The 19,315-nt window shown below is 35.2% G+C and overlaps 2 protein-coding genes and 1 long non-coding RNA gene across 5 annotated transcripts; 1 reads left to right on the top strand and 2 right to left on the bottom strand.

Moving 5' to 3' along the window:
- Positions 1-345: 345 nt before the first annotated feature.
- LOC108194524 (UDP-glucosyltransferase 74AE2-like) lies at positions 346-15,659 on the bottom strand. 3 transcript variants are annotated; one of them, XM_064081444.1, is made up of 2 exons: positions 14,821-15,659; positions 346-1,287 (listed from the first exon to the last, which is right to left on the bottom strand). In XM_064081444.1, exons 1-2 carry the CDS (start codon positions 15,478-15,480, stop codon positions 553-555), a joined length of 1,395 nt encoding a protein of 464 aa, XP_063937514.1. In that variant the 5' UTR covers positions 15,481-15,659; the 3' UTR covers positions 346-552. The 3 variants fall into 3 exon arrangements, with proteins under 3 accessions (XP_063937514.1, XP_063937512.1, XP_063937515.1); XM_064081442.1 differs by lacking the exon at positions 14,821-15,659 and adding an exon at positions 7,877-9,181; XM_064081445.1 differs by lacking the exon at positions 14,821-15,659 and adding an exon at positions 2,289-3,629.
- On the top strand, positions 5,001-6,934 carry LOC135147818 (uncharacterized). The gene is made up of 3 exons (XR_010285642.1): positions 5,001-5,241; positions 5,357-6,024; positions 6,635-6,934. It is a non-coding gene; the product is annotated as an uncharacterized LOC135147818 (long non-coding RNA).
- Positions 11,440-13,977, bottom strand: LOC135147817 (UDP-glucosyltransferase 74AE2-like). The gene is made up of 2 exons (XM_064081446.1): positions 12,377-13,977; positions 11,440-11,832 (listed from the first exon to the last, which is right to left on the bottom strand). Exons 1-2 carry the CDS (start codon positions 13,043-13,045, stop codon positions 11,764-11,766), a joined length of 738 nt encoding a protein of 245 aa, XP_063937516.1. The 5' UTR covers positions 13,046-13,977; the 3' UTR covers positions 11,440-11,763.
- Positions 15,660-19,315: the final 3,656 nt, after the last annotated feature.

Below are 19,315 nucleotides of genomic sequence, written 5' to 3'. Positions count from 1 at the left end.
CATAAAACCTTTAAACCACACTCCATAAGCATTACAAATAAGGCCTCAAACTCCCAGTTATCTATACATCTACTGCCAGTGCCAGAAGCGCCATCAGTGTTTAATAAAAAAACATCCATGTTGCAAATGGAAAGACCAAACAAAAATTGGGACAAATTTTTTCTCAAATGAGTTCAGAAAAATTAAATACGCTTCAAGCTATTATTGTTTTCTTCTAATATTATAAAATACTGATGACCATTTTATATCTCATAGAACATTATGCAATTCAAATCGGTGCCGATAATAATGTTGAAAAGTAGTACTGCTAAGCAAAAAGATAAATACTGATGAGCAAATTGCAGGTATTCCAGAACATTAATAAATTTCAAATTGATGCCAGTATTAGTTGACATTATGTCTGTATAATTGGTATGAAGTACCTCTTCTACCATAAAATTTAAATTCTTGTACCAGCTTTGCCAACTCAAAGATACGAAAAACTCCCTCCAAGCCCTATATTCTACTTCCCACAAAATCCTACACGAGAGCAGAACAATCAGCACACGACATTCAGGTAGAGGTGGTAGGGTTCACAATTTCTGAAATGAAATCGTCGATATTCTTATCAGAGCTTCCACCTTCACTCATTGCCTCTATAGCCATTTCCTTCAATTTAAGGGCATTGGTTTTCAGCTCTTCCCTCTTTGTTCCCTCCATGACATCTTTCACAGACTTAGTTATGTCCTCCCTTGTGATGCTCTCCTTGTCATGCGCTTTCACTCGAACACCAGTTTTCCATACATCCACAATGTACTTGGCATTAGTTGTTTGATCCGTCCACTGAGGAAGTACCATCATTGGCACACCCAAAGACAAAGCCTCAAGAGTTGAGTTCCAACCACAATGTGTCATGAAGCTCCCTACAGCATCGTGGGCCAAGACTTCGAGTTGAGGGCACCAGTTCACAATCAGGCCTCTGTCAGCAGATTCTTCAATGAACTTTTCTGAAAGCTTACTCTTTTCAGTATCTCTGACTACCCATAAAAAGTTGCATTCGCTGTTCAACAAGCCCCAAGCTATTTCATCCATTTGGTCTTGCACCAGGTTGGCTAAGCTCCCAAATGACACATAGACTACTGAGTCAGTATCTTTCTCATCTAGCCACTTGATGCATGCTTCTCCTTCGGGCTTGAAGAGGCTGAGCCCATAGTCTCTGTCATCAGCTAATCGCTTGTCCAAGAACATTGATGGAACTGATGGTCCTATGGTCATAATTTTCCATTTGCTTGACAACCAATTCACAACCTGAAAGAAAGTGTCTTGTGCTGATTACAAACATTCTGAAGTTAAGAGATTTTGTTGTACAAATCAGGAACATAAAAATTAGATCAGATGAACCAGTAAATACATGAAAATTGTAATGAAGTACGAAATGTGGAAAACATAATGACTTGAACCTGGCAAGTTTATTGCATATGCATATTCAATATCTTGGCCTAAATGCACGTTAAGTTCTGGTCCTCAGTGGTGGCAAAGAGAAAGTGCACTGTGAGATGGATCATTTTTAAAGTCCAACTGAACTTCCAATATATTGCACATTGCCAAAGACGAAGACAGCATAATATTCGACCTCAAATATTGTTCTATGAAGAAATAACCCTAAATCAACAGCGCTTGCTGTAATATTTTGCCGCATGGTCAGTTTAATCAAGTGCTAAAACAACCCACCTCATTTGCAAGACTCATCCACAATATAATATACCAAAGCCTACCTCATCTCAACAAAAGAAAGAAAACCTTAAAACGACATCCAAGTAACAAGATATTATCTCATTCTCAAGCTTGTCAAAACTGTTAAACCAACCTTCCTACTTATATCCAAAATCCAGGGCATGAGTCACGACTGACAATTGGATTAACAGGGTAAGTTCTGTCAAGCTTTTTCAAAAGTTCAGTCAAGCTTCGGGATGATTCAGTCTTGATCTTTTGACAAAATATACATAATCAAATCTCCATAGATAAATATATTTTTGAACATAATATATAAAACTTTCAACAATATTTTCGATTCCACCAATATATGTTTATGGGGCAGTATAAATGGCTGACGCTAATAAGTAATAGTAACATATATCTATATCTAAAAAATATATACATGTTCAAGATTGTAAAATATCTTGAATGCAAGTTATATGATGCAAGTTATTGATAATATATAGAAGAAAAACATAATTTACGACTTCATAACTAAGGGGCAACTAAAATCTTATAGTACTTGACCTGGTAATATATTCAACAAAGCTAACCTGAGTTTCGAGCTCAAGAAAAGTGTTACAGAGTATCCAGTCATCTTTCTGAACATGGGAAAATTGGCTTGCAAGCAGTTCTATGGCTCCTGGACGACGCTCATCATAAAGGTCAGAAGGAAGATCTCTAAAGTCTCTAACAGGTATTGAAGACGGGAGGGAGGATAAACAAGATCCTTCTTTGAGGGGGGGCCTAAGTTTCCCTTGGAACACAAGGTAAAAAATCGCGTTCACTGCACAGGCTTGAGTGAAAAAAGAAGCTACTCGCAAACCATGTTGATGTCCAAAATCAACTGCCCATGGCATGAGTGAATCATGCACAAGGACGTCGAAGGGGTGACCGCACCTCTTCTGTTTTTCAATGACTTGAACCAACTTGTCGGATGCATGTTTTTGGATATTAGCCATATATTCTTCCGAGTTTCGGACTGTTGGATCATCTTTATAGGAGATGTACTCAATGTTGATGGAGTCAGAATTGTTAAGGACAATGGTGGAAGAAGGACAAAGAAATGTGACTTGTAGGCCTTTGGAAGCTAACCTCTTGGTGAATTGCACCATGGGGCTAACGTGACCTTGGAACGGAAGCGAAATCAACAAAACATGGGGAATTTTCATCATTTCCATCTCAGTCTCAATTCCAACTCCTTCGATTCCTACAGCTTAACAGCAACAATGCTTCTCTATATATGGTTTTTGTGGTATACTTGGAGATTCAGAGAAAAAGGGCCGATTCAGTAATAATTTTATAAAATCCTTTACTTTACCCTCAAAGTTGCTATATATTCATCTAAGATTTTAACTATCTTTTAGAATAGTGTAATATTCCGTAAAGATCTTGAAATGAGAAATTTTATCTATACGAATTCTCTTGAGGAAGGACGGACTAAAGAATTTCAGAAGATTTTATTCAAACTGTAACAAATTCTTTTAAATAGATTCAAGAAAAAGAATTTTAATATCACTACTGCAAAATTTTATATTCTACTTACTCCTGATTCTTATCAATCAATGCCTTCCAGTATGGTAAAATCTGCTGAGTATTATCCTCAAAAGATTTTCCTGAGGCGAAAACTGCATCTCTTTGGCAAAATATTGGGGCCAGATGTTTTGGGTGGGGGCAATGTATTTGACTATAATTGTTTACGGGTAGTTTGTTAATTTTCAAGCATTCAAGGAGTACACAGCAACGTCTAGGAAACCAAAAATAAGTCCAATATCAGTAATAAATAGCAGTGTTCTAAAAAGCGCATTAAGCGGCCGTCTAAACGGAATCAGCCTTAAAGCGTTTCGATTTTGTACAAAGCGAGAGATTAAGCGTTTTTGAAAATTAAGCGGACAATTAAGCGGATTAAGCAGTAATTAAGCGGTCAAAATGGTGTTGACTTGCTAATTTTTTTTAAAAAAAATAATTTTGAAATATTAATTTTTTAATAATATAACTATAATTATATTATAAAATTAAAAAATATATTTTATCAAAAATATTAATAATGCATATTCTTAACACAACATAATATTATTTTTAAATATATTAATATTATAACTAAATATTTAATTATATTTAATTAATCCGCTTATTGATCCGCTTAAAATTCCGCTAAAGCGTCCGCTTTACCGCTTAAGCGCCAGAAGGTCCTCCTGCCGCTTAGAACTGATTTGCGCTTTTCTCAACACTGATAAATAGGGACGGAGGGAGTACAAGATAACTCGATAAGTCACACATGACGCTGGACTTGACACTGTTAGAATATTTAACAATGCTAACCTCATTTTCGAGCTCAAGAAAAGTGTTGCAGAGTATCCAATCATCTTTATGAGCGTGAGAAAATTGGCCTGCAAGCACATCCAACACTCCTGGATGACGTTCATCATAAAGGTCGGAAGGAAGATCTTTGACATCTCTAATAGGTATTGAAGGCGGAAGGAAGGATAGATTAGATCCTTCCTCGAGGGGGAACTTAAAGTTCCCCTGAAACACAAGATAATAAATCGCGTTAACTGCACAAGTTTGAGTGCAAAAACAAGCTACTCTTAAACCATGTTGATGTCCGAAATCCACTGCCCATGGCATCAGTGAATCATGCACAAGGACATCAAAGGGGCGCCCACATCTCTTCTGATCTTCTATGACTTGAACCAACTTGTCCGATGCCTGTTTTTGGATATTAGCCATGTACTCTTTCGGGGTTTTGGATGTTTCACTACGCCATATATGGCCTACCGCAATGGTATGAACGCGAGTGTTGCAAAATTATGTTGCATTAGAGACACTAATCGACACCTATCGCAACGATAAACATTCATGTCTATTTGATGTTGCAATAGCCAAAATTATGTGTTGCAAAGAGTATTAGTAAAATAATTATTTGTAATACTAAAATTTGCACAAAATAAAGCTAAAATACATTCAAATGATTAATTAATAAAATAGAATATATTAAACATGAATAAACATAATTTTGGAATACAATATTATTTTTATGTCATCTCTTTAAAATAATTAAATAACAAAATATGAACCTAATTAATTATGTATAAAAAAATAACACCGTAACTGAAGTATATCATTAAAATTATAAAATATATAAAATATTTATATATTTAACAATTAAGAAATTGAAAATAAAATGAATTATTAAAACAAAAAATAAACAAAAAATATTTTTGGGGGCGTGCTAAAAATATGAGCGGCAAACTTCCCGCTTCACATTTGAGTCAGAGACTCAGACATATTCACATTTCACTCAACAAACACTCACCTCACTCTCTACACTCACCTAACCTCACCTCACCTCTCTTGCTAAACCTCTCTGCTCATCCTCATCTCCTCTCACCTCCCTGCTGAAACGCACCGTCGATTAGAAAAAATCGGGGAACCTCTCCCCTCATACTCACCTCTCAATCGAATAAAGTTTTGTTTCAGGTCTTCAATTAGGGATTTTATTGAGAGGTTCTTTATTCCGCGAAATCAGGGCTTCTGATTTATAGTTTCATTAAATTTGTTTACGAGTTTCTTCGTTTTTATCACTAAAATATTTTTAATTTTGTGTCGTTATTTTTCTCAGGGCTTCGATTGAATTGGGAATTGGGGCTTCTGAAACTAGGGCTTCAACAGCTTTTCACTTTAATTGGGGTTTCGATCTGCTTAGATTTGTGGTCATCCTTTGCTTTTCACTTTAAATACACATGCTTTGTTTTAGATTTTATGTGTAAATGCATTGTCTATCTTTGTTTTGATTTGTGGTCGTATGTTATGTTACACATCTCTCTGTCTCCCTCTCTCTCCTTCTCTCTCTGTGTGTGTCTCTGTCTCCCCTCTGTCTCTCCCTCCCTCTCTCTTAACTCTAATGGGAACATTCTGATTTTATAGTTTGTCTTGAATGTTGTAATTTTTTATAGGCATTTGACTTGTTGAGTTGATTTGTTCAGGAATCAGTATAATGTTGCACGTAGTTTTTCTAGAAAGCACTGGTTCTTTTTTTGTTGTATATATCTGCCATATGATTTGAACTCTCTGTTTACAGAGCCGGCATCGTTCTTCCCCTGATGTTGTAAACTTGTATTGTATTATTGTTCTTCCCCTGACTTGATAATTATTAGTAGTAAAGATTTACTATGTAAGAAGTTGTTTTCTGGCTAAATATGATGTTAATAATTAAGCTTTTGAGACCCTAGTGAAGCTAAAGCCAGGAAGGAGTCAGATTAGTTTGCCTACTGCTCTCGTGGGGTTGAGGTAATCATCTTATACTATATTTATCATGTAAAATGCCCCTCTAATTCCTATATTGCTCAATGTAACACAACTTTATTTGTTTATACAGAATTATAGGGTATTTTTGATAACTACAGAGCTGGAGTATGTGCTTTTGATAAAAAGTACTCCTAAACCTAATAAAATCCATCAAAATACCGAGTTTTCTTCTGTATACATTTAACCTTTGTGTCTTTTGAATGAATTTCTAGCCGCCTTCCTGTTCTATGAGTAATATGCGATTATTGATTAATCAGAAGGTTTTGTTTAGTATTTTAAATGAAGTCCTTATACAAATTGATTGTCTAGCTCATTTGTATAGTTAAATGTGATAATACTCAGTAAGCAATGCAGCATACGAGACTTTAATTTTTGAAACCCCTGTCTTTGCTAATGTGAAGTATGTTAAAGTTACAGTGTGATTTACTCGAGTATCTCTCTATAGTGAATATCTGACTCTCTTCACTTGTGTCATTGATTGTGTTTACGCGCAAGTAAAAACGACCTGGGCTTTCTAAAATATTTGTTCCAAGTATATTGATTGTGATATTAATTAAGTATTTATATTAATTGCTTTTGTTTCTCCATCCAGCAAAATATACAAATTTTTTTTTGATGCTGCGGTCCATGCTGTTAATGAAGATTATGTGGAAATGGCTCAAGGATTTCACTAGGCTTGGGTTTCTTGCTAGTGGAACAGATGACTCCTATCGTCACAGCTTTGGAATCACATATCCTGCACTTCATTTACGTATGGAGAAGGGTGTATTTTAGAGAAAAGGCTAGAGAGCACAGGCTAATTGTTGTTACTTTTAGTTGGTTTTGAATTGTTAGGTAATTTGATTTGGTTGGATTTGTTATGAAATTTGTAAGAAAGAATAGTTTATTGGAATGTTTAATATTTAAAGAGCATATTTTAAATTTCTTTTATAAATTTGTTGCAAACATGGGACTACAAAATAGGTGTCCAAACATGGGACTAACATGTGGGACCCACATGTGGGATCCACGTGGACTCAAAAAGTGGGACCTACAAGTGTGACCCACATGTGGGTCCCCCTTTTTCTTTTCAAATCAAAAGGTGTAATGTAACATAATATATTTGTTGCTATAGGATAGTCAGATGTTGCAATAGAACGTCTATTGTAACATAAAAAGCCGTGTTGCAGTAGGTTACCTAAATGTTGCAATAGAAGCCTAAGGCAGCATGCAAAAGTGCAACTTAAATTTTATGTTGCAATAGCCCTTTTTCGGGCTATGGCAACATATTTTGGGGTTATGGCATCATTTTTTTGATGTTGTCGTAGGCCATATATGGCGTAGTGTTTGGTCATTTCCATAGGAAAAATACTCAATTTTGATTGAGTTGTTAAGGACAATGGCGGAAGAGGGACAAACCATTGTCACTTCTAGGCCTTTCGAGGCTAACCTCTTGCTGAATTGCATCATCGGACTAATGTGACCTTGGAACGGATGTGCAATCAACAAAACATGGGGTGTTCTCATCATTCTCAACTCACTTTCAGTCCTAACTCCTCTGGTTGTTAGAACTTGACATAAAAAATAATGGCATACATCTTCATAATAGTACCGATCATTCGGATTATTTTCCCTTTCAGGAGGATTTGAATAATAATTTCTTAGGATCTTATATTGTACTATGATCTTAAATTCTCTGTTGAAATCTTGTGATATTCATTCTGAATAAATCAATATCTGAGGATAATATCTTATCTGTAAAGTAGCATTATATTAGATAGTAAGTTATTATCATCTAAAATCTCAAGTAATCAAAATTTAATCTTTAGATAATATACTACAAGGGAGTACTAACCTCATCTTCCAGCCCAAGAAAAGTGTTGAAGAAGATCCAATCAGCATTATGAACATTTAAGAATTGATTTCCCATCATATCTACGCTTCCCGGATAACGTTCATGATAGAGGTCATACGGCAGATCCTTAACATGACTAATCGGTATCTCATCAGGAAGGAACGACGACAAATCCGTTCCTTCCTCCACAGGACACTTAATTACACCTCGATGCACAAGGTAAAGAATCGCGGAAATGGCACAAGGCTGAGTGAAAAAAACAGCCACTCTCAAGCCGTGTTCATGTCCAAAGTCCACTCCCCATGGCAACAGCGAATCATGCACCAAGACATCGAAGGCTCGGCCACACGAGCTCCTCTGTTTCTCCATAACTTGCACCAACTTATCAGATGCTCTTTTCTCGATGTTGGCCATGTAGTCCTCGACAGTCAGGACTACTTGGCCTTCTTCGTGATCATAGGACACGTATTCGATGTTGATGGAGTTGTTATCAGAGATCACATTGGCGGAGAATGGTGTAATGATTGTGACTCTGGCTCCTTTGGAGCTTAGACGCTTTGCGAATTGCATCATGGGGCTGATATGGCCTTGGTATGGCAAAGAGATGAGCAAAATGTTGGGTTTTTTCGCCTTTGATTCTCCGTTGTTCTCCATTTGAGTCATGACTATAATTCTCTTGATTTGCTCAATGAAATTCAGAGAGAATATATATGCAAAAGCGGCTCACAATGGGACCAAAGTACAGGAGTACTAGAATTGGAATTTTTGTAATGATACAAAAGATAGATCCAACATACGAGTATATTAAAGAATAAAACAATTTGGTGGGGCCGTCAATATAAAATATACTTAATACTCCCTCCATCTAACCCAATTCTTTACATTCAGTTTGGGCACGGAGATTAAGAAATATGTATAAAATAGTGGAAAAAAGAAAGAAAAGTCGGTGAAGTGGTGGGACTCATTGAATTTTAATATATAAAAGAGAGATAGTGCAGTAAAAATAGTGTGAAAACGAAGAAAAAGTGGGAAAGTGGTGGATCCATTAACTATTTTAGAGGGGTGTATTCGATTGGGATTTTAGTGGATTGTTTTTAATCTATAGATTTTAATGGATTGCATGTGATTTTGATTTTGTGCGGATTCTTGATAAAATATCGTAGAGTTGATCAGATTTAAGCACAATGCTTCAAAATCTCATTGATTTTAGTGAGATTTCAAAAAACTTAAAATACACTAAATAATGTCACAAAATCTATCATTTTATAAAATCCAAAAAAATCAATCAGCATTTGAATAACATCAGATTTTAATGGATTTTAAACAATCCAAATTGAATATCATCGGATTTTAAAGCATAACTTAAAATCTCAATTGAATACCATCAGATTTTATAGCATAATTTAAAATCTCAATTGAATACCTCAAGATTTTAATGAATTTCAAATAATCCTAATCGAATACCCTCGGATTTCATGAATGCAAAAAAATATTTTAAAATCCTAATCCAATACGCCCCTCTTAGAAAAGTATTGTAACGTAAAAAAATAAATAAGATGGCTTAAAAAGGAAACCGTAAAGAATCTGGTGGGATGGAGGAAATAAAATTTATACTAACTTTTTCGCTTACATGAAATTTTGTATACACAGAGGCAAGTTCGTCGTATTCCTGTGTTTTTTTGCGTATTGTTCTTGTTTTAAGGCCCACATCTTTGAAAACTAATATGTTACGGTCAATAATCTATTTTTTCTTACAATTTTTTAAACAATAGCTGCACATATCTTTGGACTTGGTCTACAATATTTGCTTGCATAAGCCCGAAAATTTAAAGCATTTGTAAGGAAGTTAGAAGCTTGTGTTTGTTTATAATGCTTTAATTTGTATAGTAGGAAGCATCAAAGAATAAGCAAGAATTGGGCGGAATTAATAAGATGGTTTGTGTAATTTACATTTGAGCTCATCTTGTTTGTTTCTATCTATTCCTGCCAACTATTGGAAGCAAGATGCAGCAGCAGACACGTGGGGCCGGTTTGGGTGAACTTAAAATAAGTGCTTCTTGCTTAAAATAAAAAAATAGAGTAGAAATTAGAAGTAAATTAAGATTTATAAGTGATTAAAGTGTTTGGGAGAGAAGTAGATGTCCTGAAACTATATAACTACCATTCCTAGCTTTTTATAAGTGCTTCTTGACTTTTTACACAAACAGTACGAATAACAAACAGTACGAATAAATGCTTATAACTTATAAACCAGCTGAGCTTTTAAGCTCCAAACAAACACCACCATAAACTTTTTTATGCAGGGTAGATTCCTATGTATACTGTCATAGTCTATGCTCCCGGTGTTGGTTTTGATTAATTTATTTTTCTTAATATTTTCTTAATTATAGTATATTATATATTATAATTTTAAAATAATTTATAATTAAATAACTGTCCTGGGCTTCGTTCTCTATATATATGGGTTGTGATATACAGTCATTTGCGTCCACATACGTACAAACTAAACTCCATCTATACGATAGAAAGGAGATGATCCTGACCAGTGATATTAACAACAATTTATATATGATTTTTTATTATGGAAGGAATAAAATTCGTGGATCGACTCATTATCCTTATAGATACATAAAAAATCGTAGGGGCTCTTTGTGGATTAAAGGCTGGGCTTCTAGATTTATAAATTATAAGCATTTATTCGTATCATTTGTGTAAAAAGTCAATAAACACTTATTTTAAACTCAGTCAAACAGCACCATAGTACAGATTTTTTTGCTATAAAATAATTATCGATTAATTTTTGAATGAAAAATAATTATCGATTATTAAAATCCAGACTCCCGACCGAATGTGTGAGAGTAGAAATGAGCAGGAGTAAAAGTTACTGACCTCACGTTCCAATTCTTCAAACGAAGTATCACACCCCTTGCTTTGTCCATATCCAGGAATTGACTCTCAAAAAGTTTGGTTAATCCTTCATAAGCGCCCGGATCATATACCAGAGAAGGCAAATCTTTGATCCCTAAAACTGGCAATGAAGGTAACTTAACTGAAAACAACTCACCTACAGAATAAATATCCAATGTTCTTGAAAAAACATTGTAATATATGGCGAAAACCGCACTCGAATGAGTACAAACTGCAACTCCTGGGATGCCTAGCTTCTGGCTAATGTCTAAAGCCCAAGGCATGAGTGGATCATAAACCAGAACTTTAACAGGACACTCCGTGGTCTTGTACTTCTCAATGACTTCTGGCAGGCCACGTGTGACCCCGAGTCCCTGACCTTTAGGAGGGCTAAGGATTCATCTATACTGTCTGGAGTACCGCCTTGTGATGAAGGTTCATCAACTGAAATGTGCTCTATGTTTATGGAAGCGGTTTTGGCATTCGAGGAGGTTTTTAGGCTAGTTGTAGTAACTATGGTTACTTTGATGCCTCTAGAAACAAAGCGTTTCGAGAATTGTATCATTGGGGTCTGGTGGCCTTGTAATGGTAATGGGTGAGAAATGAACATAATGTGACACTTCCCAGCAACTAACGTTTCTTGGTTATCAGGTGTGCTCATGATTGTAATTAAAGATCTTTCGTGATATGCATTTTGCTTATATAGGACTCTGGCAGAAGATGACAGAACATGAGGACATAATGTTTGGCTTGCTAGCAATTAGGCTTCTTCGTTATCATTTGTGCCTAATTTGTTTCCTTTTCTAAATAAACTGAACCAAAGATCCATCTGGATACGCAAGTATTCTTGCAGAAAAGAGCCAGAACATGTGGTTTTCAGAAGCAATTCACGATGGACAGCTTCATGTTTATGTCATCCAATACGTCAAATGGAACTAACTTGATATTGATAGGGGTGAATATTATATTGATACTTTGTCCTATCTGCACGAGAAGAGCAACCAATGGTGCCTAAAGATCTCTTTTGTATTCCTATCCCCGCGTGCACGCTGCGTTCACTTGGATCAGATAGAATGAGGATGAATGTAATGAAATTTGTACAATAATTTTGGGATGATCAGATAAAATGTCTAAATTTTTTATTCCCTTCAATCACTCCATTCCAAACTATTTGAACAAGAAATCTAACCATATGTTTTGGAAGGAATGTTCCACTTCTTCATCATGTTTCTGTAAAACTCCTTTATAATTTTTCATTTCATCTTCCCGCAATTCATTCATCTAAGTGAACACAACTTTAACGTTTCCTAATTCTGTTCAAGAAATATTAAGGTCTTGTGTTTTTTAGCTGGGTTTACTGTAATCACACATTCACACTTCACATCAGAAAGTATATCTAGAAGCAACTCTAACCACGCTAATATCAATGGTCCGAGACCTATCAAAGAAGGCAGAACCATTTCCTATTTTTTTCTCTTCAATCCTACAATAATACAGCTGTTCTTAATTTATAAGGTTTTCTTACTTAATGCTCTAATTCTTCCTTAGCTCATCTAAAAATGAAGTTTTGATTGTGAGTGAGAAGTGACTAACCTCGAGTTCCAGTTTGTCAAATGTATTGAACAGCACACACTCTGCTTTTCCTATCTCCACGAACTGGCTCACAACGAGTCTCGACAATCCTTGATAAGTGCCCACATCATACACCAGAGAAGGCAATTCTCTGATCCCCAATAGCGGCAAGGCAGGCAATTCAACCCTCTCAAACTCTCCCAAAGAATCAATATCCAATGTCTTGGAATAAACATTGCAATATATGGCAAAAACGGCACTTGAGTGAGTACAAAACGCAACTCCTTGTACGCCTAGCTTCTGGCTAATACCTACAGCCCACGGCATGAGTGCATCGTAAACCAAGATCTTCACAGGGCACCCCTTGGCCTTCTGCTTCTCAATGACCCCGGGCAAGCTTCGTGTCATGCCAATCCTGAAAAGGACTAGGAATTCATTGATAACGTCTGGAGTGTCGCTGTCTGATGGAGGTGTATCGATTGAAATGTGCTCCATATTAATGGAACTGGTTTTGGCAAGCGAGGAGGCTTCTATGGCCGTTGTAGTCACTATGGTTACTTTGATGCCTTTGGAAACCAGACGTTTTGAGAATTGTATCATCGGATTCATATGGCCTTGTAGCGGGTATGAAACGAACATAATGTGAGGCTTGTTAGCAATCAGAGTTTCTTCTGCATCCCTTGAACTCATTTTGTTCCCTCGTCGAATTGAAGTGGACTTGAAAGAATTTGGAGATGTGTAGTAGTAAAGCTAGCTGAAGTTAAGCTAGTAGATGAGGGCTCTAAATAAACAATCTTACGCGACTTTGTGCTACGTCGGGACAGAGGAACTGACACGTATTTTACTGTATACATACGAAGGTAATAAAAAAAAACACGTAAAAAATATAAGTGGGACGGAGTGAGTATAATAACAGAAATTTTAGTGCAAGCTGACCGCGGAAGAGCAGCAATAACAGAAGATGCCTAAAGAAAACAAGAAGCCAATCTCGTGAAGAAAACAACAAGCCAGCCTTGAGATTCATATATGACAAAAAATTAGCCGGCTTATCTCGTCTCTAGTATTCTGTCTCTGTTTTTTATATTCTCATACGGTGTACTAGTTTCTTTCAACAAAAATAAATTGACTTATGTTTCCTGAATTTATGGTTTAGCTGTCATTTCATATGCTGTCAGCACTCTCAACAACTCAAGATCGACCATGACTGGTTTTTGTCGTCGCTTTAGCAATTTCTATATTCCATTTCGTTTGAAGATTGAAATTGATTGGGTGGGAATTTAACGAGATTAAGGATATTTTGTGGTATATAAACCTTAAAAAACAAAAACAAAATCTTGTTATGTTTATATCAACTTTAAATTGATTCTTAAATTCACCTTAAAATGTGGTCTGCATATTATTTCTCACTCGGATCATTATTTTTACTCTAACAACGTAGCAATTTGAATACTAATGAAAAATATAGTTATGCGGTGTACCTTGTAACTTTGTGATTAGGGCTATTTAACGAACTGAGCTGCTCGCGAACAAACTCGAACTCGGCTTGTTAAGAGCTTGTTCGGCTCGCCTTGTTAAGACTTAAGAGCTCGAGCTCGAATACAAAAAATTGTTCCTTAAGAAAACGAGCTCGAGCCGAACTTTTAGTATGTTTGGCTCGAGCTCGGCTCGTTAAGAGCTCGAGCTCGAATACAAAAATTTGTTTCTTAAGAAAACGAGCTCGAGCCGAGCTTTTAGTATGTTTGGCTCAAGCTTGGCTCGAGTTCGGCTCGTTAAAACTCGCAAAAATATAATATTTTTTGGGTATTATTATAATATATATGTGTTATTGAATTCAGAATTCAACATATAATATATATATAGATTTTAGTGATGTAACCAAAGTTTCGGGAAATAATAATTTATTTGGTTTGTTATTTTAAAAGTCAAGTATAGGTTTGACTAGTACCGCTAACTAGTGTTTAATCCTAATTTAGTGTTTCGATATTTTAAAAAATTATTCTTTACCGATCCAACCGTATGGATGTTAACGTATATATTTTTTAGTGAAATAATCAAAGTTTCAAAAAAAAAATTGGTTAGCTATTTTAAGAGTCAACTAGCGATTTGACCTTATTTTTTTTCTAGCTCGGCTCGACTCGTCTCGTATTTGTTCGCGAACAAGCTCCTGTTCGGCTCGTTAGTTAATGAGCTCGAGCTCGAACACAATTTTTCAACCAAACACTGTGGATGGATTTGGAATGGACAACCCCGTGCCATGATCCAAACGACCCCTAACTTGTTAGCGGTTCTGATGCTAAAATTGGTTCACTCTGGTAAACTAAAAGGCATGGAAGAGGTTAAAACTTGTAGTTACGTATTACATTCAGAGGGGCTCTACCATATTTTAATTTGTCCAAATCTTAAGTTATTGCTACCAGGAATCTCATGTTCAGAAATGAAACCATGGGGGGCAAGAAATTACTAACCTCGCCTTCCAGTTCCTCGAATGTATTAAACATGACACCATATGCTTTCTCCAGACCCCGAAACTGCTTCATACAAAGTGTGAACAAACCTGTGTAAGGGTTCATCTCATTAAGATAAGAAGGCAAATCTTCGACTCCCAGCAGCGGTAACGAAGGCAATGTGACAGAAGACGACTCTTCCAAAGACTTAAAATCCAATGTCCTCTGATAAACATGGTAATATATGGCCAAAACCGCAGAAGAGTGAGTACAGAATGCAACTCCTTGTACACCAACCTTCTGGCTCGCTTCCAAAGCATACGGCATGAGTGCATCATATATCAAGAATTTAACAGGCCACCCCTCAGTCGTTTGCTTCTCAATGACTTCGGGCAAGCTTTCAGTAATTCCAGTTTCCAGTACGGCTAGATATTCGTCGATGGCTTCAGCAGAACTTTTTCCTTGTGATGTAGTGTCAACTAAAATGTGCTCAATGTTTATGGAATTGGAATTTGTAATATCTAAGCTGGTGGTAGTGACCACGGTCACTTTGATGCCTTTGGAAACCAAGCGCTTTGAGAATTGTACCATGGGGCTAATGTGACCTTGTAAGGGGAAAGAAATGAACATCACATGAGGCTTGCTAGAGACTAAGGTTTTTTCATCATCCATCGTACTCATTGCGTTCCCTTGTGTCCTAAGAAATCAGGAATCCCTGAATATAAGCTAGAACTTCTTGAGATATTTTTGTTTGTGGAATTCAAGTTCTGTTTGCCTTTCAAAACCAGAAGATAAGCTTGAACCTGGGGTTCTCAGTGAGCTAACAATAAATATGAGACGGGACTCATTTGCATTATGTTGAAATCTAAACATCTCGCATTTATTTCAAACTGTGTGCGCCTCTTGCATTCTCACCTACATCCTTGTTTCCACTTAATTAGTCATTTTGCAGAGATGGTCAAAAAAAGTTAGTTGTCCGACAAATTTGATTACTCCCTCGGTCCACGAGTCGTATACACAATGTAACGGGCATGCGCTGTTTCTGTACACCAGATTCTTTACAATTTCCTTTTTGGAATGTCGAATTCAATTCTTTAGGTCATCTCCGGCAGTTGTGATTCAAAAATCCAAGGATCACCTGATCTAAATTTCTGACCAACTCCAGCAGCGTGATCCAAATTACTTTTCGTATATTATATTACATAAATTTCATATTAAACTATATAATCTTAAATTTATTTTTTAATCATTATTAACTACTTATATTATATTTAATTGTATTTTATGTAATTATATTTTATGCATGTATTCTACTTATTTTATAATTTTCAATAAAATTTGCTTTCCTATTATTTTAAAAATTTTACTAAAACATTAATTTTATTAAAAATTAATTATAAACTATTATTAATTAAATATTAATAATCACTAATTAAAATTAAGTCTGATAAACAAAATATTTAGAAACAACGAAATCATTATTTTATACTCCCTCCATCCCATTTTAAGTGTCCACTTTGCAAATTTCACACATATTAAGAAACAATTAATGTAATGTTTCTATCATCATCTTCACACACCTATTCACCTTGATTTTTATAAATATTTATTACGCATAGCATTACTTCAACTGTATTTGACCTTTCTTCACTTCAAATTATACTATACATTCATATTCCTTGCATTAATGCATTAATGAATTTATGAGGGGCTTGTTGGTTGCATTGAATACTATATTGGAACTAATAAAAAAATTGCATGGGTTAAAGAGTATGAGACATATTTTGGGAAATATTTTTTTGGCAAAGTGGACACTTAAAATGGGATGGAAGAAGTAATAAAGTAGGTGATCCAAATTTGGATCAGTGAACCGTGGTGATCCAAATTTGGATCACTTTTTGGATCATTACTGGAGAAGAATTTGGAGTAATCTGCCTCAAATTTGGATTTTTGGATCACTGCTAGGTTTGCCTAACATTTTAGAACTTACCATAAATAGTAAGTGGGTCCCACCACTTCTCAATTTTTTCTCCCTTTTCACACTACTTTTACTTATTTTTCACACTACTTTTACTTCACTAATTCCCTTTTATACATTAAAAATTAGGGGTTTTCTCATAAATACTTAAGTTCAAAATTGTTTTTGCAAAAATACTACATTTTTTTTAAAGATTTTGCAAAAATACAAAAATTTTAAAATTTTTGCAAAAATAATGTATGCAACCTGTTGCAATCACATGAAAACATGCCTGCAACCACATGCAACCATAATTGCAACCCCTGCGTAGTCAATTAACTGAATTTGCATAAGGTTGCATCTAGTTGCAGATCGTATTTTTGCAAATATATTTTAAAAAATTAGTATTTTTGCAATTTTTTTCAAAAGATAGTAAAATCGCAAAAAAAAACTTAGAAAATAAGGTATTTTTGATAAATTCCCTAAAAATTATTGGGTCCCACCACTTCATCCACTTTTCTTTATCATTTCAACTACTTTATACATATTTGTTAACCTCCGTGCCCAAACCAAACGTAAAGAATTGGTTGGAACGGAGAGAGTATAATTTATTTCTAAAATATTTTTTTTTGAATTAAATTTTTATTTAGAATAAGAAAATCTCAAAAATAAGTATTAAAATCATATTTTATTCAAGTATTAAAATGCATGTCAAAAAATGAAATGGACAGAGGGAGTAGCATATACCGTCAGTATTTTTATGGAATTGCGTAGCACGTATTACAAATTAAATTATTCGACATGTGTGGCTGGACCAGCTTATTTCCTACAATGTGTGCAATAAATTTATACTCCCTCCGTCCCCCTCAATAGTTTACATTGGAGGGGGACACGGAGACCAAGACAATGTATGAAAAATGAGTAAAGTTAGATGAAAAGTGGGTAAAGTGGTGGGACCTATCAATATTTAATAATAGATTTGAGATAGTGGAGGAAAGTAGTGGGTGTAATAGTAGTTTTTATTGTTAAATATGAGATAGTGGGGGAAGATAGTGGGTGTAATGATGGGAAAAACTTACTATTTATAGTAACGTAAAGAAATGAGAGGGACATCCCAAAATAGTAACTGTAAAGAAATGAGAGGGACAGAGGGAGTAAATCAGTTCATGATTTATAAATCACAATTTGAGTAGTTCAAAATTCTAATTATTATTACTGATTTTTTCTATTCTAATTTTACAAATATGTAGAGAATCACTTTCAAAGATAATTTATAATAATTTATTATTACATTAATAATTTTTATATCCAATAAATTGTAAACACCAAAAAGTATATCTAAAAATATCAAATAAAAAGTTACGTTTCATTTATAATTGATTTCTCATTTATAAACAATAAACACTTTTTTAAGTTACGTCAAACGACCCCATTAACTTTATTATAAAGTATATATAAATATACTTATATATATATTATAATAACTTATACTTAAATTTTCAACGAAATTTAATTTTCGTAGTTGTTTCTACATTAGGATAATTCTGAATAATTATTACTTACTTGTAGTTACATGTTAGAATATTGCATAATTTTCAATAATTTTGAAATAAAAGAATTGTGCAATTTTGTTTTTGATTTAATATTTAAACCTTGTAATAACATTTAATAGAAAATATAATAAATATATGTATTATATATATAGGCAAATGATTAAATAGAAATCAAAATTGAATTAAAACTAGAAACTCTTTATATTTATACCCGCCCACCCCACTTTCCACCACGTCCAGCACATCGACAACCATCCTGCCATCCACGCCGATACATCACATCACGTAAGACCGCCTTCTTTATCCACATCGTCTAATTACTATCGACCTTCTTTCTCCACCACCCATCATTCATTCCCCATCAACATCTTCACCGTCCCCCTCCTCATCTTCCTTTGTGACAACCTCCTCTTTTGTCTACTTTTCTCTACACGTAGTAATCACCAGGAGTGTCAAATGGATAAAACGGATACAGATTTGTCTATATCCGTATCGGCCAACTAAAAATCGTATCTGGATCCGTATCCACAAATTTTAGAGTAAAAATATCAGTATCCGTAAGATATTTCGGATCTGTTTTTTCAAACATATTCAACAAAAATCAAATATACATTCGGAGATTGAGATGAGACGCATGTGGTGCGGCGGCCGGAAATTGGAAGCTTCTACTTGGCGGCTTGGATCTCGCCATCAGGCGCCACCGACCTGTCGGCGTCAGGATATTGAGATGAGAAGCCGGTGGTGCGGCGGCCGGAGATGATTCCCCGTCATACTTGCGCCGCCAGTGGAGTATTGGAGTTGTTCTGTCATATGAGGTGAGTCGAGATGGGAACAAGGGAGGGAGATTGAAAAACCTAGAAAAAGGGTGAATAGAGAGTGTGGGTGGATTGTAAACAGTAACTTTTTGCTGTACCAGTCAAAAGTTGGAAATGGTTGAATTATTTTGTGCTGCTTGCGAAGTCGCGGTAGTAGTTTGTCTTATAAGGAAACTTAATTATCAATTTTA

Source organism: Daucus carota, chromosome 7 (genome assembly GCF_001625215.2).
Source record: "Daucus carota subsp. sativus chromosome 7, DH1 v3.0, whole genome shotgun sequence".
NCBI lineage: Eukaryota > Viridiplantae > Streptophyta > Magnoliopsida > Apiales > Apiaceae > Daucus > Daucus carota.
The sequence above is the reverse complement of the archived record's forward strand: the minus strand, read 5'-3'. Positions and strand labels throughout refer to the sequence as shown.